Below are 23,377 nucleotides of genomic sequence, written 5' to 3'. Positions count from 1 at the left end.
GATTGTATGGTATGAGAATATATCTCAATAAAACTGAATTAAAAAAAAAAGAAAAAAAAATGGGCAAGGGAGTACCAGTGGATCACCTGGGTGCCAAACATATTCTATCCTGCCCCCACTGTGTAATAGCAGCCCAATATCTTCCAAAGGGTCATAATCAACCACCCCGCCAGGGTAGTTACTCCTTTTCTTGCCTGCTGGTCTCTCAGCACAAAGAGTCTGAAGGACTGAAGGCAGCCATAATTTAAAGTTCAGTGGGATTCTAGTTCTGTCCCCTGTGCTGTGTTTCTCTCTGGAAACCAGATCCTCTAAAACCAGAGCACCTGAAATTGTGAGGATAGGAAGCACAAATTCTCCCAAAAGACTCACTAGAGTGATGGTAAGTGGGACCATTCCTCCTTCCACCCTTTGATTCCTAGACCTATGTGTTCTACAGATTGGGGCATAGCACTATATTATGGTTATTAATTAGGGTACATACTTCATCCTGGAGTGTGGTGTCCCATCTTCTCTAGAAGGGTGCTTCATATGTACCTTTGAAAGTCTATTCTACCACTCTATCAGCTCCATTCTACTGGCAGCTTTGAGTGGGGAAGTATATGATTGGATCATTGGATCCCATGATCATATGCCCACTCTTTTGCTGTAAAGTGGGACTTTGGGTCTGATGCAATGCTATGTGCGATCCCATGTCAGCAAATCAAACACTCTTTAAGCCCTCAGAGAGTGGTACTGGTTGAGACCTTTGAGCAGAGACAATAAACCCATATCCAGACTATCTGTCAATTCAACTCATGATGAGTCTTTGCCCCTTCCAGAGTAGGATAGGATCCAATGTCAACCTGTTACCAACTGAGTGGTCTTCTTGAGGGATGCTGTCATATCAGGGACTCAGCCTTGGTCTCTGTTGCTGGCAGGTTAGACATCTGACAGCAACAGTAGCTGTAACAGCCTTGGTGAGTGGGAGCCCACTCTGTTGGGCCTATCCCCACCACCATATGGCATGTGTGTCTATGTGTAGCTTCTGTGGTCATTTCATTCATGTGCTCCTTATGCCAGCACTGGGTGGTGGATGACAAAGGCTAGCTAACATCAACTGGCCAAGTTACTCTATTTACTTGGTGTTCAGTGCCACCTCCGTGATGGATACGCTCTGGTTGCCATTAACATGCAATATATAGATCTTCACTCCCATAGATACATCCACATGCCCCTTCTTAAGACCTTCTTGTTCCCAATTCTCCAATATTTCTCTTTCTAGGCCCTTAACTAACCAACCAAGTCATTTGCTACTGCCCATGAGCCTGTATATATTTTTACCTTGGGCCACCCAACCCAGGGGTCATGATGATTCGCATCCCCAGGTATCAATGTTAACTGAGACCCTACATCCAGCAGACCTGAAAATGTTTGGCTATTCCACTTTCCCCAAGTAAATGGCCATAGGCCCCTTTGGGAAAGGACTAGGGGAATCATTACTACACTGTCATAGTATTGAAGGATCCTTCCTCCTGGGGGCCTGACCACTCTTTGAGTCAGTGGATTCCAGATCTGAAAATTGACTTGGGTCTGGAAATTGGACATGATATTGTCACTTTTTATTGGAGAAACTGCCATCAACCTGGCCCACAGCAGACAGCCAAAACCGAGCTTCTCAGTGATGCTGGTGCCCCTCTCACCAGTGCGTACCTTTTTGCTTTGATAACCAGAGTGTCCTCGGGACCTTCCCACAGAATGTAAGTGGGGCTTTTGGCTCTATGTAAAATACCCTATAGCATGCCCACTTCTCTGAGCTCTTTGAAACTTTCTCCCACCTTCTGCCATCACTGTTCCATTTCCATTTCACTTTGGTGGGCCATTACCTTTCTCCTGTCTGTCAGGATCCCTGTCAGAGCATTAAATCCTGTATCATGGGAAAGTTCTACCATTTCAATAAACTCTCCCATATTTGACTTAGTTCAGCCCCCCATGAACCAGCTGATATGTACTCAGGATTCAGTTCCATACATCCTCTCCCAGCTCCTATGCTACGTGTCGGCTACTCTTGCAGCTTCTTCAGGGTATAACCCTCTTCCTTCCCTGGCAGGCCCAGTAGATCCCTGGCTGGGTTTTGATGTAACTTGCCCTGAAGTATTGGTCTGGTAGGCCAGGAAGGACAGGCAGCTCCCTTTGGCACCTGAGGGCAATCCCCAGGGACAGACTCAGCTGTGAGCCACCAGGAGCCAACACTCCTGGCACTGGAGGTGTTAAGTGCATCCGTCCTGAGGATGATCTGGGTGGTACCCCCCAGCATCCACTACAGAGACAGAGTTCAGCTCCCCCTGTGAGGCAGAGTAGAGCAGGGATCAAGAACCTAGTGCCTTGGAGTCTGAAAGACTCCGGTGTGAATTCTATCTAGCTCTGTGACCTTGGGCAAGTTACTTAACTTTTTGGAGGCGATTTCCTCATCTATAAAACAAAGATGCATAGTAACTACATGATAGTTGTTGTGAGACTTAAGACAGGGAATGTAAGTGTTTAGTACATGGTGCTTCGCATATCATAAGGACATGGTTCCTGCTGCTGTTATAACTGCTCAGAACTTCCCACAGCCTAAAAAAGCTACCTCGGGTAGCAGACAATAAGGTCTGACATCATGGATGGTCTTTTAGCTGATATTGGCGAGTGCCCCACAGGGATGCCATGGAGGGGACTCGAGGGTCCTTGGCAGTATTTACAAAAGAAGTCCTTTGTGGCCCCTTCCATTGCCAAGCTGTCTTGGTTCTCTAGACTCCTGCCTACCCTTTATGGGGGAGAGGCACTTAGAGAGGTATATTCAGTTTCAGGCCACTAGGGGGCCATTTAGTTGCCTGCAACAGGAATATATTAATGGTTTCTTAATGGTTCAGGCACCAAGGAGATCATGCTCAATTATATCTGAAAGCATTTTGAGTTCCTGGGGTAAAAGTCACTATGTAAATCCAGAAAATAAATAGGCTCTATTGATGACAGGTTAAAGAATCTGGCACTGTTTAGCTTGGAGAAGAACAGGAAAAAGGAGCCAAATAAAGGCTTCAAGTATATTATTACTTGTTAGTATAGAAAAGAGCAACATGCTGTTTTCCTACTCCAGTGGGAACCAAACAAGAAGAAAGAAGTTTAATTTTCAACAGAAGAAATATGGAATGCATTCAAGAAAGAGGATTTAAGGAGGCTATAGGTTGGTCTCACCTGGAATCTTTAAGAATAATTCTCCTTGGTATGGTTTTATGATCAGTCCTGCCAAGAAGCCCAGAGAGCAGGGGAGAGGAGTCATGAAAACTTCCAGAGACCATTCAGGGAGTTTAACTCTTGACTCAGCAGGCCATCCTGCTAGACCAACTGTGGCCCACCTGGGAGCAGGGTGGGGAAGGAGTGGGTTGTTTTTTCCCCATCAGCCCACAGAAAGCAAAAAACACTGCAAGCTTCCAATGTCCTTGAAATTTCTCAGAAGGTGAAAAGGCAGGCATTGTTTTGAAATAGCATCCCATTGGCCATTGCTGGGCCTCTGACAGGAACAGGACTGAGGGGCTGGTTTATAGGCCTGTGGTTCCACCATTCAGTCAGCACACTCAGCTCTGGTGGCCACGTGACCTGTGTCTCTGAGAAGGCAGATGCCCAAGTGAGGAAGGGGCTTCCTCTTATGGGGGAGGGGGAGAGGAGGGGTAATTTGTGTCTGGAAACCAGAGGTTTCTGTGAAGGAGAAGAAGTGGGAAGGGTAGAGGGGTCCTGCCCTACAGGGTCAGCAGCCAGGGAGTTATTCTCACACATGCAGGGGCAGGAGGGAGGGCTCATCCACGGAACCCCCATTGTGACTACAGTCCTCTCCCCACACCAATTCAGACACCTGGCCTGTCCACATATGCAGTTCTCAGAACACAGGAACTGGGATTCAGGGAGGAGGGAAGCAGAAATACTGGACAGCCTTACAAAGAGTGAATGGGGAGGAGAGAAGAAGAGAGGGGAAGGCAGATAGAGAGAGAGGTGGCACAGGGAGAACCCCTACAGAGAGTCCACTGGTAGAGGGTCCTTAGCCCAGACTGATAGAACCCAAAGACCAAGCACAAAACCCACTCACTGCCTGGCTTCTGGCCTGAAGCCAAGTGAGGACAGATCTCACTTGGGAAGGAGGGTGGGCAGCAACTGCCCAGGCCCTGAGAGCCAGCGAGGATCAAACTGAGGAAAAGCTGGGAGCCTCCCTCCACCGGGTCAGTGCAGCCCCAACCTGGAAGTCGGGAGCAAAAAAAAAAAAAAGGAACCTAGGACCTGTCGCAAACTTTTGGACCGAGGCGGGAGAACCAGCTCTGCCTGGGTCTTTGTCCAGGAAGCTCCGGGAGCCTGCGCAGCCGGACTCCGGGGCTCTAAGAGGACAGGGAATCGGGAAGATTCCAGAAGAGCCCCGAAGACCAGCCCAAGGGGATGAAGATGGGGAGGGGCGCGACCCGCCGCGCTTACAGTGCGAGCTCCAGGCTTCTTGGCTGCCTACGCGGGACGCAGACCAAGCTGGCTAGGTGTGTAAGGACCCGAGAAACCTCCTGCAGGGCACGTGGAGCGGGACGCCAGCCGTGGGAATGAGCGTGGTATCATCTCCAGTCGGGGTAAACTGAGGCCCGGGGAGCCGAAGCCGTAGCTATTCCACCTGTCACTACTATCGGCGCCGAGAAAGGCGGAGAGAGGAGGTGCCAGAGTTGACAGCTCCACGCTCCGTCCGCCTCTCCCCGCCCCCAGACCAGTTCCACACTCCGCCCCGCGTGACGCCGTTCCCCTTTTAAAGAAGCGCGGGGGGCTCCCATTCTCACCCAGCAAGCGCGCGAGGGGCTGCGGCGGCATTGCCCTTTTAAGAAACGGCCGCCTTTAACTGTCTTTTAATGGGGCGTCCCGGCGGGGCTCCCAGCACCCGATAGCAGCCCGCCTCTCAGCCTGGCACTTCCGGACCTCGGCGTCGCCCTTTTAAGAGGGAGCCCCCAGCAGCGCTCTCCGCCGCCCCCTGTTGCCGGCGCGCGAGGCGGGGGAGCCCGGCTGGAGCGGAGCGCGCGCTATCCGCGCGGCCACTGGAGACCGGGCGGCTGGCGGCCGGGCAGGCGGCGGCGGCGGATGGGGACGCGGAGTCGGGCGGCTGTGGCGGCTGTGGCTGTGGCGGCGGCGGGGAAGCAGCTGACGGGCCGGCGGCGGCGGCGGCGCTGGCGACAGTGACTGGCCCAGGCCCCGGCAGCGGCGGCGGCGGCGGCGGCAGCGACGCGGTGGCGGGCCGCGGACGGGCGGCGTGAGGAGCGGCGGCGGAGAGCGGAGCCGCCGGGAACCGAGGGCGCCGGGCCGCCCCCTGCCCAGTCCTTGCAGGCCGCCAGGCCCCCTCCAGCTGGGGCCGTGGAGCACCGGGGCAAAGGCCGGGGGCCCCCCATGAAGGAGCGCGACGCGGCCCCGGCCGAGCGGGGCAAGCCGGCCACCTACACCGGGGACAAGAAGGCGAAGATGGCGGCCAAGACCAACAAGAAGTGGGTCCGGCTCGCCACCGTGTTCGCCTACGTGCTCTCGGTGTCTCTGGCCGCCATCGTGCTCGCCGTCTACTACAGCCTCATCTGGCAGCCGGTCGGCGCCGGGACCTCGGGGGGAGCCGCCGGGCTGCACCCGGGCGGTTCCAACGCCACCGGCCCGTCCGGGACTTCGGGGGCGGCGGCGGGGCCCAACGCCACGGGGTCGTCCCGCCGCGAGGCGCCGCGCGACGCACCCCCGCTGCAGGCGGTGCGACCCGCGCCTCCGGAGCCCTCTGCCGACAGCCCCCCGGCCGGGCCACTAGAGCGGCCGCAGGGGCCGGACGCCGACGAGGAGGAAGCGGCGGCGGCGCCCGGGAGCCGCTGAGCCCCCTCTGCTCCCCCGAGCTGGGGGCGGCCGGGTACCATCCTCCCCAGCCCCAGAGACAGGACTTTGCAGCGGGACGGGCCGGGGACCTCGCGGGAGTGACCCCCACAAGAGTGAACGCCCCTTCCACGACCGCCGGCTCGCCCCGGAAGCGGATGACCCCCAGCCCGATCTTCAGTCAAGGGACTGCGATTTGCTGGGGGTCTCGGGGGTTTGGTCTTCCCCGGACTGTGATGCGCTAGGGCCCTGAGCCCTAAGGGAGATGGGGGGAGGGGTGGGGAGATCCCTTCTGCTTTGCTCGCTCTTGTGTAGCTTACATGCAGGGGTGACTCGGGCTTTCCCCCAAGACTCAGAGGAAGGAGGGAGCTGTAGGGGCTCTTTTTTAAATAAGCTGAAGCTCTCGCAAGGAGGAAGGCACCAAAAGTAGTGGAGCTCAGGTATGTCAACCTATTGCAGTGGCCACAGATGCATTTAATTTATAGATCCGTGTATATAGTTGTTGACATATGCACCAGAAGCTATAATTACATAGAACTATATGTATCTTCCCACACTCTGGGTAGCTGCCAACTGATGGGGTCAAGCAAGGGGTATTTGCTGGCCCCCAAAGTGCAGCTAGCCAGAAAGGCACAAACACGGTTTTTTTGTTTCGTTTTGTTTTGTTTTCATCACCCACTTTTCCCCCATTCCCCTCCTATTTCAGAAAAAAAAAGGTTTTTGACGTTCTTGCACAAAAGAGCATAACCATTCTTAGACTTGTTGAAATGACTGTGTAAAACCTTAGGAGAAGCAGAAGCAGTGGGGAGGGTGGGGAATGTACTGATCCCCTCCTCTTCCCACCCCAGTGTTCCTCCTAAAGAGGCTTCCTGTTGCAGCCCTAAGTATCTGGATTTGGGCCAGGAAGAAGGAAAGGAAAGAGCAATGCCTCTGTGCTTCAATCCTTGGCCTTCCCTCACAGAGTTCATTTAGGAATAGCAAGCTTTTTTTTTCTGCTCCTCAAGATCTTGTCTTGTTCCTGTAATCACCCTTGCCTTCCTCTCTTTCCTGAGCCTGTAGTGACAAAGTAGCCTGGACACTGGGGAAAAATCAGTTGTGAAACCAGAGTTTTGATCACCATCCTCTGGTTTTGAGATGTAGTAGAGAATAAAAAGGGGTAGAAGATGGGCTTGGAACTCAGGATTGTGCTTGAGTACAAATAGCTTTGATAGCCAGTGAATAAACCAACCAGGGACCACAGGAAGGTTAAATTGACTTCTCTTTATCTCTCCCAATAAGCCCCACTTATTATATGCAGCCTATACTTTTGTTGAGGAGATAAGAAACATAAAGGGAATGACATATGTATAGGTCTGGGACAGCAAAAATTTTACTTCGTCAATTTGGATTCCATTTCCTTCTGCCACTTGCTTTTAGACAGTTGAGTGTGGGTAGTGACAAGATATCAAGCCCCTTAGTATTTCCTTTTGGGGAATGAGGCACTTTTAAAAGAAAGACAAAAATCTTATCCACCTGAGTCCTGAACCAGTTTGTCTCTCCAGTTTTCTGGAATTAGCTCTAATCCAAGTTTACAGGACAACAGCCTTGCTGTAAGCCATGTCCTGTTGTGGACAAGATAATAGCAATTGAGCTGTCATAGCCTACAGCAGGCTAGTAGCATCCCCAAGGTCTCTTGACTAGAGATTTCTTAGCACCTGATCCAGACTTTAGTCATTAGGAAGCCTATGAGGCCTTTTTAAATTTTTGGTGGGGAGGACTGGGGAAAATACATAAAATGCCACCTTTATAACTTCAGTAATAACCTGTAATTTATATTTACTGTGTGAATTTTTAGTCCTATATTTTAATAATTTGTAAATTGATCCCTTATTTCAAGAATCCTTTAAACTTGCAGGAGACCATCTGGAGTCCACTCCCCTGCCCGCATCCTGACCCCTGCATCCTGGACTGTTTAAATCCACCTTGGGATGGATCAGAGAGTCCAGAGAAACCACTTGTAGGTCCACCTGCTGGCCTCCTGACTCTCTAAAGCCTTCACTGGAATTGAGACATTAACTCCAGCTCTGGCTGTGAAAATGACCAGAGACATTATTTATAATTCAGCCATTTAAGATATACCTGTACTCAAAAAGTCCTGTATATTTTTTAAAAGTTTTATTTTTCAGGTGAACACAAATACAAGAACTCTGTCTAAGCCTGTGTAAGTTGATCATTTCTCTTTTATTAGTTCTTGGGGAAAGAATAGAGGTTGGAAGCATAAATGGTTTGAGATGTGATGGATGGATGGTGGTGAATAAGTTTAGGAGAAAAAGCAATTGCCTTGGTGTACTCTGGGCCTGATGGCTTGACCAAACTGATTAGTGAGGATGGCATGAATCCATCTTAGTCAAGAAGCAATCATGGGGTATGAAGAAGAGTGGTATCTAGCTCAGCCAGTTTTTGCCAACCTTACAAGAGTTGAAAAAAAGTTCTGCATTACCGGCACTCTGAGCAGATGCTTAGCTAATGAAGCTAAGGGACTAGTGAGCATGAATATTAAGATATACTGCATACATTTCACTGACTGAGAGCTGAGGTAAGGATAAAATGCCAGACAGCATCAGTGTTCTCACTTTTAAACCCTTGGCCCTTAGATCGCTCAAGAAGAGCTAACAGTGGCAGAAAAACCTATGCGTCTGCAGTGGCTTGGTCAGAGCTTCGCCTACAACAAAGGAGATGAGAGAGCCAAGTGACTGAGAGGTGTAGATTGCTTCAAAGGTGAGGCTTTTTTTCCCCTTCAAGCAAACAATAAAAGACATGTGGGTGAAAAGCACAGATACAAGGTGTTAGTTATGCTGCAAAATACATGGTAAGCAATTGAGCTCAGCTCATTATTAGACAATACTGCCCACTACAAATCCGGAGTGGGAAGCCAATGTTGTGTGGGACCCCCTGAGGCCTGCACTTCACCAGAGCTGTTGGAGGTTAGCCACTGTGCTTTTACATCACCTTGTAGTCCGTAGGGAAGCATGGAAAAAGTCCACCCTTCTTTTATTTCCCTCCTCAGCCTACACAATGGCTTTCTGTGAAGAGGGCTTGATAAGGCAGAGCAGAACGGGAGTGGAGAGTTTCCGAGGTTCTTTCAGTCAGCCCCACCTTTCTGTAGACGGTGGCATGTCACGCAGTTTCACACATTGGGCACATACAGCAGCGTGTACAGCAGGAGCCTGCTGGATGATTAGAAGGGCACTGTTTCACCAGGACGGGACCCAGTTGGCTGGGGAGCAGTGGTTGGCATAGCTTATTTTCGGCATTTAGGAATTATGCAAAATTGCCCATCAAGTTTTGAACCTGGAAGGAGAGATCTGTGCCAAGGCAGGTTACTTTCCTTAAACTTCTTTGCACCTGGACTACCAGGATCATTTCTGGGTGTTTGCTTATATTAGAAATGACTGTATGATTTTATTCTCTGACAGCCTGAATTTGAAGGAAGAGAGGATCCTCTCTTTTGAGTGAACTTTTGGAGTGTGGGGTCTCAGGGAGTAGATAAACCATCTAGACTGAGTTTGTGTGGGTATCCTTTCTTTCTTCCATTGGTGCTGAAGTGGAAAAAGGAGTGTTTCTCCAAAGTTTCAGGCATAAATTTCTTTCTAACAGCTCTAGATTACTACATGGTAAGAGACAATAGCTTTGGAAGCTTTTCTGTCTACCTTGTTTTTCAGTTTCCACTGGGGAATTCTAAGATAGTATGTTCTTTAGTTGAGTATTTATATCCTGTTTTGAAATGCTGAGTGGAGAGCATCTACTTGTTTCTACATGTTTCTTCAAGGAGAACTGAAAGGTCAGGTCCCGAGCTTTAGGGCTACCACAGCTATTTAAAAGGAGTAATAATTGTCCTTCCTGTCCTCATTGCAGAGTCTGGAGGTATTTCTGGAATTTCTATTCAGAAACAGAAGAGTACTTTTCTTTCTTTTTTTTTTCTAATGCCTCCCTCAACAGAGAGAGGACCCACAATGGCTTTGCTTTCTTCACGAAACCAGCATTAAGGCCAGTGCCTGGCACATAGTTATGGGGACTCAGTGTTTGTTGATCACTTGGTTGACTGTGTTGAATGGAATTGGCCTTAGTGTCATAGTGGTGTCTCAGTCACGTTCCACCTCTGTACCCATATCCACAGCCCATAAACTGGTTCAAGGGGTTGGATTGCTAAACAGAACCCCTTGCTGTGACCTCTCTTGGCCCCAGTTTCTTTATTTCCAAGGGGAGGGATTTGGACTTGGCCTTCCTGTTCTTTTCAGGGGCCAGAATTCCACAGCCATATTCCATGTGGTACTTAATGGAAGCAATGTATGATACTTGACCCACTCATCGTCTTCTCTGTCGCAGCCCTACAACCTCTTGTTGAGCTATAAAAATACCTGCTCTGTTGGCAGTTTTGTTGTTCACATTTGTTTTGCTTGCTGACGGAGCCTGTGGTTTTCTGCTGCCAATGGTGTTATGCTGTTTATTTCCTCCAGTAGCTAATTTTTTTAAAAAATACTTTTTTTTTTAGCCATGCATTCAGACTTACCAGTCTCTCCACTCTAAGTGCCAAAACAGCCAAGGCTCCCAGAGGCTCACCGTGCTTGTGGGTCACCTCATCCATAAGGAGCACTCTGGCCAAATCAGTTTCCCAGGGCCCCATTCAATTCTGAAATTAAGCTACTACTAAGGGATCAGAAAATTGTCACACAGTTCTTGCCTTCAAGGATTTACGCTCATGCCAGACAAGAGTCTCTCAGTCACTACTCTGTTTTCTTAACTTCAGTAATCTGTTTTTGCAGTAGCTTATTGGTTAAATAGCAATAAGATTTTTAATTTCCTTAGGAATAGTTTCCAGAAACCACTACCATTAATTCAACAATTATTGATTTAATGCCTATAATATGCCAACAGCTTCACGTATCAGCCTCAGTAATCTGTACTATGAAAATCATTTTCCTCAACTAATTGCCTATAAACCAGTAACTAAGTTCTGTTGAGAAAACCTCCTCTGTTTCACGTATGCCACTCTGAGGCTCAGATTCTTTGTAGCATTTATGAACCAGAATGTAAGGATGACATTTAAAGTCTCAAAACCAACTTGTCCAAAAAGAAATTACATTGATACTGAGGACTTTCTTCCAAATACATCTCTCTGCTACCTCAGTGTTGAGATGCATTAGTTTAGGGCCCCCCTACTTGTGTCCCAGAGGCCACTTGCCCCCTCAGTTCCCTGTTGGTAGTCTGGTCAGTGTCACAGCAACAAGTTTGAGCTGTAGGCAGCTCAGGGTGTCATGAGGACCTGGGTGGGAGGTTGTGTGTTCTTGGGAGAGAACCCTGAATCTGCAAGGAAAGGGAAAAAGCCTACATTGTTATTTTGATAGTTGCATGAGAACTAGTCCTGGAGAGCTTGTTAAGGAGGAGGCTGGCCTGAAAGAGCCCCCCTTCTCCTTCCCACAAAGGTACTGATGTGTTTGCCTCACCTCCTGCCCTAGGGCCTGCTGCTCCTCCAGCCAGTCCTTAAAAGGAGCAGTGGGTGCCACGTTTGTTCTTTCTGGTGCCAGGTCTGCGCTATTTCACTTTCCCAGGCGTCAAGTGAATGCTTAATGAGGGGCTGTGACGTAAGGCCCAGCAGCCTTGTTGAGAGAAAGCAGCCTGAGTCCATGCTTCATGCTTACGCTTTAAAGGCTCCTCTCGTTCCCTTTCCCAGCCTTAGATCTCCCCGTCAGGAAGGTTGTGGTCACCCTGTATGGAGCCTTCCTCATAAGTCCCGAAAACCCTTGCTCAGAAGGAGGTGTGGTGCCAGGGTCTGTGAACACTGATAAATGACTCGATGAGAGGCAGAAGGAAATGGTGTCTTTAGTTTCTCCTATTCCCTTGACCTCCCTGATTTAGTCCCCAAAATAAGAAGATATGGCTTTGTGGGGATTTTCACCATTTCCTTTGTTCCTTTTTGGGCTAGAGCCATCTTTTCCTGTTCCTCCTATCGCTGTGGCCAGAGTTGGGGCTGAAGTTGATTAGTGGCCAAACCTTCCAACTTGTGTCTTGGTAGATAGCTGGGACCTTTCCTCTGCTTCCAGAGAGCTCCAATTATCTGTTCTCTGACCAGAAGAAAATGCCATCGTTCTGCTCCCTTAAGTGACAAAATTTAACTCTAGGAGGCAAGGAGCAAACTCCACAAGGGCATTGGTTCCTGGGGGAAATATTAAACAAAAACTGTGGTACAAGTTCATACAATCACTACTGCTGTAAATAGAAGAGAAGAGGAACCACTCTGAACTGTGACAGCCAATGTGTGAAGTTAAGGGCAAAATGATTAGGACTTCCTTGTGGTGGAGCCAGTAGATTGGGGCAAAGAACACTCCTGGTACAAGCAGGGTGACTTCCTGAGGCTTTGAACTAGACCAGACCACCCAGCAGGATTAAAAGAAGCTCACTGTTCTATAGGGTCTGCATAACTTTACAAACCATACCTCAAAGTTCCCCTGAGAGTATATTGACCCCTGGTGAAAATGAGGCTAATAGAAAAGATAAAGGAAAGCATAAAAAACAAAGCTGACAGAGATCACATGAGAAGCTACTTCATTTATTCAACAAATATTTACTGAGTGCCCTTTTTGTGCCAGGCTGCTGTTATTAGAGTGCCTGCTGCAGGCTGGGTATATTTTGCCTAGTTTTATCTCTACTTTTCCCAACAACCCTTCAGGGTAGGTATTATTAATTCTGTTGTGCAGATAAAGAAACTGAGGCTTATAGAGGTTAAAATTGACCGAGGTTACCCAGCTAGCAGATGGCAGACCTGGGTATCCGATTCAATCTGCCAGACTCCAATGCCTCTGCTTGTTCCACTCCACCATGCTTCCTGTCATCAAAAAACACTCCTCCCTTGAAATCTGGTCTACTGCATTTCCCTTCTGTCCAGTGAGATGGGCCCAGGATGCAGACACCTTCTGCCTCTTTTGCCCTCCTCATTTCAAGACCTTAGGTAAAGCTGTCATCTCTCTGCTGGACCCTCACTATACTGTACTTGTTTGCCCTTCTTTCCCTAGCTCTGTGCCTGGGTTTCTGATAGCCTAATCAAAGGAACAACTTCCCGTAAGCTTTAATGAGTAGTCTTGTCTGTTGGTTGGAGGGAAGGGCATCTGAAAGAAAGACTCCCAGCCAGACCTTTAAAGAAAGGAACCAGGAAGAGAGATAACCAGACTTTCATGACACTGAGGTTTGTGGAGGTGTCTGACTACACTTCCCTCTTGCTCCATAGCAGGTTCCACCATGGGGGGTGGGTAGGGGCACAATCTGGGTGGACAGCTGGGGGTCGCTATTGCTTAAGGGTACCCAAGAAGAGCTGAGAAAAGCTCAGTGTTATTTGCCCACAGTTATCTTCCTACAATAAAGATGCTCTGTATCCAGTCTTCATTCTGTCCAACCTGTAGTGACTCCCATGACACCCTTTCTCCTATAACGTCTTTCTGGATGTTTCCCCTCAGGAGAGACGCCGTGCTTCCCCATAGCCCTTCTGTCCAGCTTTCCCTCCTGCTTAGGTCCTGTTGTGAGGACTGAACCAGAGCTCCACCCAATTTCTACATCCCCCATCCCATCAAATGTGCCTTGGCATATGTCTTTTAATGAAGGCACAGCTATCCAGTCAGCAGCACTGGGGATTTGGGAGTAGTTGGAGTGACTCTTAGAATTCTGACTGTTGATCAGAATAGTTTTTGGAGACATCCAAATTCAAGGGCTCTGCCTGAACCTGCTCTACCCTAGAACCATCTTTTGGGAGTCATGGGTTCCAGGGCTTGTGCCACCCTCTAAATCCATGTATGTGTGACTGGAAGGCAAGAGGAAAACGTGAGTTTGGAGTTTTTCACCCTGAGCTAGGCATATCTCACAGGGGTCTTCTTCCCCCACGCATAGTAACATCCCCAAGCCTTTCCAAAATTCCTGTTCAGTGTCATGCCAACCTCTTCCACTCCCCTTCACCCCATCCCATTCCCCACCAGCCTCCTCACTCTCCTACAGGAAGTTGGCACCACCCATTCATTGCCCTCTTTAGCTTCTTCCCCAGGAGCCTCAGCATCACACCCAACTCTGAGGCCAGGAAGCCCTCTCCCTCCCCTGCCCCTTGCAGGGGCAGCCTTCACCCCATCCCCTACACAGTCAGCAACCAGCTGACTGTATTTGTCCTCCAGCCCTCCATAAATTCTGGTTCATTACTCTTACTACTCAAAAAGTATGGTCCAGGAACCCAGTAGCATAGACATCACCTGGGAGCCTATGAGAAATGCAGTCTCTGGCCCATCCCAGATGTACTGATAGAATTCACATTAGTCTGCACATTAAAGTCGAGAAGCACTGCTCAAGCAGTCTGATCCCCTGGTAGAGCCAAGAGCAGTGAGCCCTGGGGGAGAGGAACTCCTGGCTGGGGTCCCACGGTTTAGGCCTCACACTGAAATCCTGGGGATGATCTGCACATGCCATCGATCCCGTTGCGGGGGTGGGGGGGTGGACATGTGAGGCCCAGGACCCTCAGCAGAGAGGAGGCAAGCAGAGGGGACCACATGACAAGATCCATACAAGGGCATGTGAAACGAGAAAGAGAGGAGCACCTGCCTTTGCCAAGCTGAGGTGAGATGGTTTCCTTTGGGATCCTACCACCATCCTGCCCCCAACCACTGCTGAGTACCCACAGCCAAAACGCCTGTTCAGCAACCACTGTTCAGACTAGATCTGTTGCATGACTGGGTTTCTTTCCTCCCTCTTGCTGGCAAAGTCCCCATCGCCCACCGGCTGGATTACTCGTAGTGGGTGCTCAGGAAATGTTTGTTGAATTGAGAGGAAGCCACAGCTTGTGCGGAGTCTGGATAATTCACCAGACGTGGGCTCCAGGGGAGGGGTGGGAACGGAGACTTAAGTAGGAAAGACAAGTCCTGTTGTCGCACTTAGCTGGAGGCATTGCTTCTCTGTCTCACTAGGTCCCTGTCAGTCTGTGGTTTTGCATGGCCATAGTTGGAGAGGTGGTAAGGGAAAAGGAAGTAGGAATGGGTGGAAGGTGGCCAGGGCCTTACTTCCACTCAGGGCTCAGGTGGGAGCTGGAAGGGGTTCCTGGTGGTGAGTTTTCCCTTCCCGCTGTGGTGAGAGGAGGTTGTCCCCAACCCCACCACACCCCATTTCAGAGAAGACTCCTTTCCAGAGACCCCTCCTTTTGCAGAGCAGACCTTACCTCTACTTTTCTTTTCCCAACCCCATCCCTCCAAGCTGTTTGGCCTTCCTTTCTCTGGACCTCAGCCTCCTCTTCAAGAAAGGCAGGAGGCTGGCAAGTGGCTGCTGAGATTCCCCGGGTTCTGCCATTCTGTGCGTCTGGGACTGTAAGTCACTAGGTGCAAGGCTGGGACATGGGAAAGGACCCAGGTCATGACTGCCCTGCCAGCCACTGAAGCTTCCTGGACCAAAGAGCCCAAAGCTGGCAGCTGAAGAGGGAGCCCAGGCCCCAGCAGATGATGGGGTGCCAGGAACCCCAGGTGCTGAGTGTTCCCAAGCCTTTTTCTCATGCCATGGCGGTGAAAGCTTGTGGTCCGGGCAGTGGTAGGCCATGCCAGGGCTCACCAACCTCAGAGACCAGGTGGCAGCCTGGGAATATACCAGGGGTTGGGCCTGCACACAAAAACACACATGTGCACAGGGACACATGCAGGGAAGGAGACAGCTTGCTCTCGCAACATCGCTTTGCCGGAGAGTTTGCCAAACTGCTCAGCCAGCCTGGCACAAGCCACTGGCAACAGAAGACTCCTGAGTTCCCTCCTCCTCTCCCCATCCTGGCTCCCCAGCTCCAGGAACTTTATTCAGCATCTTCCTGCAGGGCTAGGGCCCCCTGTCCTGCTCCTCATACCCCCTGTGCCTCTGGCTCTTTGGCCGGTTCCTCTGGGGGGCCTGCTTCTCGGCGCCAAGCCCTGCCGGGCCCCAGCCTTGCCAGACCTATCTTCTCTGGGCTCTAGGGGCCCTGCTCCTCTCTGTGGCTCAGGACAAGTCTGGGCTTCTGGCTCAGTCTGGTGGTCGTTCCACCCCAGGGGCTGCTCAGAGCCATCCGGCCAGGACTCAGGGCTCTCCTGGGGCCCAGGCCTTGGACTAAACCTGCATATACCCTCCCTGGGCCCGGGGCTGCTGGCCCCTCCTAGAGAGAGGTCAAGGGGAGCCAAGTCAGTCTTTTGTGGAGAGCCAGGAGCCAAACTGGCTGTGGAAGCTTCTGACACCCCTCTTTGCTCCTCTGAGGATGCCAGGGCTGGGCTAGTTGCCGGGGCACTCTCAAGCCTGCCCGGCTCCAGCTTCTGTGCCTGTTCCTCCTCATTTGGGGTCTTTCCGGCACTTTGGCTTCCCTGAAATGAGACAGGTTCTGCTGGCTGCTGAATTTCAGGCTCAAGTCTGCAGCCCTCCCCATCGTATGCCCAAATACCCACCTCCTGTCTCTCCAGCTCCTCCTTGTCTTCCTTTGCATCCCACCTATAGAAAAAGCACGTGGCAGGCCCTACCCCTACCTCACCCCCACTTCACCGCACCCCCTCCATAGCCAGTGGCCCTTGTCCCCAGGCGAGAAGTAAAGCCCAAGGGTCTCAGAGTGGATCAGAGCCAGCAAGAGGCTCCAGGATGTTTCCTGCCCAGCCTGACCTTGTTCCAAAAATCCACCCCTTACTTCTGAACACCCCCCCATCCTGCTCCCACCCCAGACCCCAGCTGCTGTTTATGGCCAAGCCTGCAGCACCTGGAGTTCTGTGGGGACATCAGGCATGTCCCTGCCTGCACTGCCTGGGAAAGGCCTGCCTGGCTTCCCTGGGGGTAGGTAAATGCTGTAATTACTGACAGCCTCCCTGGGCACCAGGATCTCACTGCTGCTGCCTCTGCTGATGGCCTCTCCCGGCATCTCATTAACTGCCATCAGGCAGCAGGCAGCCAGGGCAGGGAAGAGCCAGAAAATCAGAAACCCCAGATGCCCCCCTTGATTCTGCCCCCACCTGTTACCTGCGAGCTCTGCCAGTCAGTCTCTCCTTCCCCCGGGCTTTGCTGCCCATGGCCAGTGCCTGTGAGAGTCTGCCAGAGTGCCCACCCTGTGTGGCATCACCTGCAAGAGATGTCAAGGAAAAGAGAGAGACCTCGCAGCCTGACTCCCCCACCAGCTGACAGGACCCTGCTCCTCCTCCATCCCCAACTCACCTTTTCCATCAGAGGGCAATAGTGGGGGCTGCAGCTTCCCATGGCTCCTGGGACCTTAGGGGGCAAAGGAAATGGGGATAGGGTGGATGACAAAAGATCCAAAGCAGAAACACCAGTTCTTCCAGGAGCAGGAAGCTGCCAGTCCTTCTCTTGGTCCAGTTGTGGGTTTTCTGTCTCCTGAAAAGAGCCCTGGCCTTGGGATCAGGAAAGCTGGGTCCCTGTGCTTGCTTTGCCTCTCCCTGGCTCAATGACTCACATCTCCAACCCCTGTTTCCTCTTACACAAAATAAGGGCACCAGCAATGCCACAGACCTCTGTTCCTGGCAGTGGGGCAAGGGCAGGGAATCTAGGACTCCCACCCATGAGAGGCCAACCCCCCAAAAGCCCTCCAGGGCAGACTTCTGCATGAGCTTCCTCCCGAGACATTCCAGGGTCAGAAACTGGCGCAAGAATTGGGGGTTTGGAGGGTGGGAGGGGAGGTCACGGTGCCCATCTCTGATAGTGAGAAAGGAAGGAAGATGTTCTTCAATGATTCTTTCCAGCTCTGAAAATAAGTGAGAAACCAACAGACAGGGAAAAGAGAGGAAGAAAGGGGTGAGGGAGGAAAACAAGCCAAGGCGGGGAATGAGACTGAAGGGGGTGATGACTCACCCCTTCTGCCGCCCCCCCCTGGCCAGACCCTCTTCCCTGGACTTGCTGGAGTCCTGTAGCCTGTACAGACACAGAGAGGGAGTTGGGTTGTAGGGTGGCAGGGCAGACAGAGGCTGCAGCAGGACCCACACCCTCACCACCTCCCCCCAAACCCCCCACCCCAGCCCCAGAACTGAAGCAGAAGGGAGACTGGGGCCCAAGAGAAGCGGGGGGACCCAGCACCCACAAAAATCCCTGAGCCCTGGGCCCAACCAGAGAGCCAAGGCAGAGCCATACCATGCCAGGGAGGGCCCCACCAGCCCTCTGAGCACACCCACAGTTAGCTCTACCCCCAGTTTCCCATGTGGCATCCCAGCAAGTGCCCAGCTCTGCCACACACATGGGCTTGGCCTTATCCATGTCCCACGGGCGGCGCCAGTCACCCCGTGCATCTCTGTGCCGGGCAAGGCGGGCCAGGTCAATCTGCTCCCGCTCCTGCTTCCACTGGGCATAGTCCCAGCCCACCTCCGAGGGGCCCCACGCCGGCCGCCGGGGAGCTGGGCCTGGGACCCAGCCTGGACTCCGGGACTCTCGGCCACCCTGTGAGATACAAACAGGAAGAGCCCTGGGCTTGGAATGGAGATCCAGAGCTTTTACCACCCTCTTTCCTTCTCAAGGCTTGACTCCTCCAACTAAAAATTAAGTCCATTCCATCTCTGAGGAGCTGTGTTTGCCCTGGGCATGGTTTCCACCCACTTATTAGCTGTGTGTTTGGAGGCAAGTTACTTGACCTCTCTGTGTTTCATGTCCCCATCTGTAAAATCCCAGTGGGTTATTGTGAGGGCTGTGTGGACAAGCCCAGGGTGGGAGGGGCACCTAGAGGCTGTGAGCAAGACCAAGGACTAGGGGCTGCTGCCACCTAGAGGTCATGACTGGCCTGTGGCTAGGCCCCCACCCACCCACCCAAGCAGTCCAGGAAGGGGCCTGTTTCAGATCCATCTGGGCTAGGTGGAGTAGGGGCTGGATCACATCTCTGCCTCCACTGTCTCTTACTGCTGCCTCTGCAAGGCCACCCTGAGCAGAGATTGGTCAGGTAAAGGATGGTGGGAATTCTTGGGGGTGCTGCTGGAGCCATCCGATGGGAGACATATCTGACAGCTTCTCTGCCTCCCCCAAATGGGGACCTCCACAGTCATGTCCCCATCCCTTCTTGAAGATTACCTTCCGTGCAGAATCCGAGATAATGGCTTGCATGGGGGGGCTCTGGCCCAAGCCCCCTGCAGGTGACCCATCTGCCCCCTGGTTCCTTGCTCTGGTGGTTTTTTCACTTACCATCCGCTTGGCCTGGGGGAGACGAGAGACCAGCAGGGTCAGTAGAGCCAGGCAAGAAAGTGCTGCCCTGCCCAGTGCCTGGATGCCCCCTGCCCACCCTGCTCACCTCAGCTTTGTTTTCCATGGTTACGGCCAGCTCCACCCACTCCCCCAAGCAGAAAGCAGTGTGATCCTCCTCATCCTCGTCCTCCAGCCCTTCAATGGCTGCACCAGGTCCGAGGGTGCTCCTTGCCCAGTGCCTGCTGACCACTCGCTTCTCCTGCAGAGTGAGGTGCCTGCACCTTCAGGCCACCTGGGCAGAGCTGGGCAGGAGCTGGGTGCTGGGTCCTCTGGGTGGTTCCCCAGGCCCAGGTTCCAGCCCTGGCCCTCCCTGGAATGCCCACAGAGAAGCTGACTCTCGCTGGCACTCACATGCCAATGGCATTAGGTTATTCGAGGCCCAGGGCCCCCCACCCGAGGGCGTAAGATGCCACAGTGGCCCGTCATCTCTGAGCTGGGAAATCCAGGGCTCTTGGACAATGGGGCTTTGTCCCTCAGACATTGTCGCTGGCATTCAGCCTCAGCTTCTCTGTCCCCCACTTCCCACAGGGGATTTTAGCCCCTGAAATTTGGGATTTAGGAGCAGCCTGTGCTTTGGGGCCTAGGTATAGGGCAGAGGGGCTGGAAAAGGGCGTGAGGAGACTTCTATCTGGTGACCTTTCAGCTGTGGCCTGGGGTGGCAGTGGCCTGGGCTGCATGGAGTTGGGAGCTAGGATACACCCCAGAACGGTAAGTGGGCATAGAAGAGGAGCTGGGGTTGTCATCCCCGACCCGAGCTGGGCGTCCACCTCCGTGCCACCCCTCCCCATCTCCCAGGTGAGGCTTACGCCGGGAACCTGGCTGATGGTGACCGTGAGGCCGTCAGGTCGCAGGAGCTGCGGCGGGGTCACAGCCATGCTCCCCTGCTCCGCCTGCCGACGGTCTTCCTGGATCTCCTGTGGGAGGGCCCGGGGTCAGCACAGGCCACGGCCCCCCAGACGCACAGAGACACAGACGCCGACAGGCCTACACAGAGAGACACCAGTGGGACGCCAGGGGGCAGAGGCACCCAGACGCAGAGTCCCCAGACCCTGACCAAGCCCCTGAAGGGACCACACCCACCCACCTGGCCTCAGGCCCAGAGGCACGTTCCTGAGCCTGGTGCTGACGCACAGGGAGGGACGCCAGGCCGGGACCTGTGGGCTGGCCAGAGGGTGCCAGGCCAGTCAGTCTCCAGCCACCCACGTCACAGCCCACTCACCTGGTACCTGCGGAGTAAGGCCTGGTTCTTCTTGCGCAGGGCAATTATCCTCTGGTCCAGTTCTGCATCCTTCCCCTCCTGCCTGCTCTCTGGGGGCTCAGCCCCGGGAGGCCCCTGTGAGGGCAGGGGAGCCAAGCTCCTGACTGCTGTGAACACCCCTTGCCAGTTCCCCAACTTTCTCACCCAGGAGCAGACCCCATGCAGGAAGGAAGAGGGCTTCTCGGGGAGGTGGTACAGGGAAGGCCCAAGCCCCCACTCTAGCTAGCCTGCCCTCTTGTCTCTCTGCCTCGTCAGGGGGCTCAGGTCTGGGGCTTGTGCCCAGGCCCGTGGCTCCCAGCAGTGGGCCGCCCCTCCTCCCAGCCCTCCTCCCAGCCCTCCTGGGAGCTCCACTGCCAAGCAGGGCCTGAAATGGGAGTTATAAATGGCTCTGGCAGCGGAACCTGCCGTGACTGGGAAGCTGCCAGGGGATTCGGGAGGTCGAGAGGGGAGCTGTTTGGCAACCAAGCCCAGAACCACAGAAAGAAGAGAGGCCTCTGTTCCACCCTGGGCTCCCAGGCCCTGGATCCCACTCCCCAGGCCTTGGCTCAGCCGGTGGGCAAGAGCTGCTCCCACGGGCCCAGCCTCTCCAGGCGTGATCTGCTGGTAGTCGGGGCAGGAGAGAGAAAGCTCAGTCGGTAGGCCCAGCCGGGGGTCACCCTAGGGCAACCTGTGCCTCTGCAGGGAGATTCCGGGTGTCCCCCTGGTGGGCTGCAGGGTCTCTGTATGGCCAATGCCTCTGACCAGCCCTTTAACCCCCACCCCACCCAGCACAGCCCTCTTCCTCCCAGGCCCAGCTGTCCCCAGCTGCCTCCCGAGTGTGGCTCCCAGATATCCCAGCCCTCTCCCAGCCCCAAGAAGCCCCCCACCAAAGGCAAGGCAAGGTGCCACTCACAGCTGAGTGCATGGCAACAGCGGGCACCGAGAGAATTCCAGAGCAGCCCCGGGGGGAGCCAGAGAGGGAAGAAAGCCGGAGCCACAGGAGCCAGGCCTCTGCCGGCCTCTCCCTGCCGGCTTCGCTGCTCAGCACACGAGATCATGTTGTGATTACAAAAGACTCCTCTGGGCTCCCAGCCAGGAGCGCTGCTGCTGCTGCCTCCACCCATCCACTCTCAGAGGGCGAGGACCAGGCCACCAGCAGCCAGCTGGCCCTGCCCCGCACCTCTCCCTGCCCTGCCCCAGCACCCCAGACGGACTGGCAGGGACTTCTCCCTGGCGGCTCAGGCCCACACAGGAGGCCCTGGCTGCCCCAGACCTGGCCTTGACCCGAGACCCTGTGTCCCAGCAGGACCCCAGCCTGGGCCAGCCTGCAGACAAGATGGGCAGCCAGCGGCAGCACCATCCCTCCCATCTGGTACATCTGGTAGAGGAGAGTCTGCAGGATGCAGCCCAGCCCCGCTGGCACCCTGGTCTGAGGGCCCCCAGCCCAAATGTGTCTGCTGCTCCCGCTCACTCTCATCAGTGTTGGCTTAAGTCATTGGAAGTGATCAAGAAACTCACCCCTCTAGATCACCAACTACCTACAGTAACACCGTTCATTAGTCATTTGTTCTTTTAGGCTGAACATCGTCCTCTCTGTCTTTTAAAACACAGCCACTCCTGGGAACCTCACTGTTCAGTTTTGGTCCCCTGGGTATGGGGAAGCTGGGCCTTCCTCCAGGGCCCTTGCCACCACCACTCGGAGCTGGCCAACACCTTCCACCCTCGGACTCCCTAACTCCAGGCTCTTCCTGGCCTTGCACTCCAGGGAGGGGCCCTTTCCGCCTCTCTGGATTTGGCCCACCTGCTATGGCCTCTGCCCTCTCTCAAGCAGCCCTCCTCCCCTTGGGAAAGCCTCTGCCCTAACCTTCCCCATGTGGCTAAAGCCGATCTCCCCACCCAGGGGGGCAGCTTGCCTGCCAGTCCTGCCCTAGAGCCTCGGGAACATAGAGCTTGCAGGTTCTGGGGGATGGGGAGGGAGGGTCTCTCTGTGTTAGGAGTTTAGTAGTTACAGGGCCCCGGCACCCAGTCCCTGAGATGAGTGTCAGAAGCCTCTGCATTCTCCAAATCCTCATCGACCAGGCCTCAATTTCCCTAACTCCTTACCACCATTTGTGCCCTTCTGTCTCCCAGGCAGAAAACCCAGCTGTCTCCTCTGTCTTCCCCAGACCAGCCCAGGCAGCCAAAAGTCCAGCCTCTGCTCCCCTCAAACTGCCCCTTCTTCCCCACCATGATCTGCCCCTCTTCCCTTCCAGGCCTTCACACAGCACCCTTGACCTCACACCCAAGCTCCACCGCCCCAGAGTTCCCATCCTGCTCGGAAATGTCACTGCTCTCTCTCTTCCTTCCTGCCGGATGTTCCCACTGAGTCAGACTCCTCTGCTTTCCCAGCGACAGTGACGCACCCAGGCTCCTCACCCTGTTCCTCTTTCTCACACACACACTCCCTCGTTCTCCCACCCTCTCCTCATCCTGCTGCACACAGGCCGCTGAGTCCCAGCCTGGCCTCAGAAGGGCCAGAGGCAGGGACTTTGGCAGGGTGGCAGCCAAGCCTCTCATCACATCGTTCCCACACCCAGTCACTGGGGCTGGGAGGCCCACAGGACACTGGCCTGGGAGGGGGAGATGGCAGCCCAGACCTAGTGTCCCCACCCTCTTTGGAACCCAGGTCCCCAGACCAGTTCTGGGCAGGAAGGGCCACAGACTGAGGAGGTTGCAGGGGTGTGAGACGAAGTCTGCTGTCCCTTAGCTACTGTTCCCAGCCAAGGTGGGGACGGAGAGAGCAGCAGGGGGAAGGTAGACCACCAGGCCCGGGTGACCCAGCTCTTCTGGAAGGACCTGCAGAGACCGTCGCTTCTAACCCAGAGGCAAAGGCCTCTGGGCCCAGCAGGCTGGAAGCCCATGCACCCAGGACAGAACAACAGTGAGGACAGGCAGGGACCGGCAGGTGCTGGACGTGTGCTTCCTCAGGAGCCCCCGCACTTCTCCCACTTCCTCCAGTGTCTGAGGTTGGCCTGTCTGCGCCCACTTTGGGCGGGGACTCCCTGA

General features: G+C 53.7%; 2 protein-coding genes across 2 annotated transcripts; one reads left to right on the top strand and one right to left on the bottom strand.

Annotated features, from left to right (window-relative positions):
• Nucleotides 1-5,231: 5,231 nt before the first annotated feature.
• On the top strand, nt 5,232-8,065 carry INAFM2 (InaF motif containing 2). The gene is made up of 2 exons (XM_037834316.1): nt 5,232-6,311; nt 7,766-8,065. Exon 1 carries the CDS (start codon nt 5,416-5,418, stop codon nt 5,872-5,874), a length of 459 nt encoding a protein of 152 aa, XP_037690244.1. The 5' UTR covers nt 5,232-5,415; the 3' UTR covers nt 5,875-6,311; nt 7,766-8,065.
• Nucleotides 8,066-12,441: 4,376 nt separating this feature from the next.
• On the bottom strand, nt 12,442-21,390 carry CCDC9B (coiled-coil domain containing 9B). Its single transcript, XM_037834315.1, is given in 12 exon segments — nt 12,442-16,241; nt 16,323-16,365; nt 16,882-16,981; nt 17,074-17,127; nt 17,725-17,784; nt 18,147-18,303; nt 18,925-19,047; nt 19,142-19,294; nt 19,902-20,009; nt 20,315-20,428; nt 21,246-21,299; nt 21,301-21,390. Coding segments are annotated over 12 exon segments (1,587 nt in total). The 3' UTR covers nt 12,442-15,710.
• Nucleotides 21,391-23,377: the final 1,987 nt, after the last annotated feature.

Source organism: Choloepus didactylus, chromosome 4 (genome assembly GCF_015220235.1).
Source record: "Choloepus didactylus isolate mChoDid1 chromosome 4, mChoDid1.pri, whole genome shotgun sequence".
Classification (NCBI taxonomy): domain Eukaryota; kingdom Metazoa; phylum Chordata; class Mammalia; order Pilosa; family Megalonychidae; genus Choloepus; species Choloepus didactylus.
Note: the sequence above shows the minus strand (reverse complement) of the source record. Positions and strands in the feature narration are given on the sequence as shown.

Coding starts and splice junctions, on each gene's coding strand:
- INAFM2 (XM_037834316.1), top strand. CDS start 5,416: ATGAAGGAGCGCGACGCGGCCCCGGCCGAGCGGGGCAAGCCGGCCACC.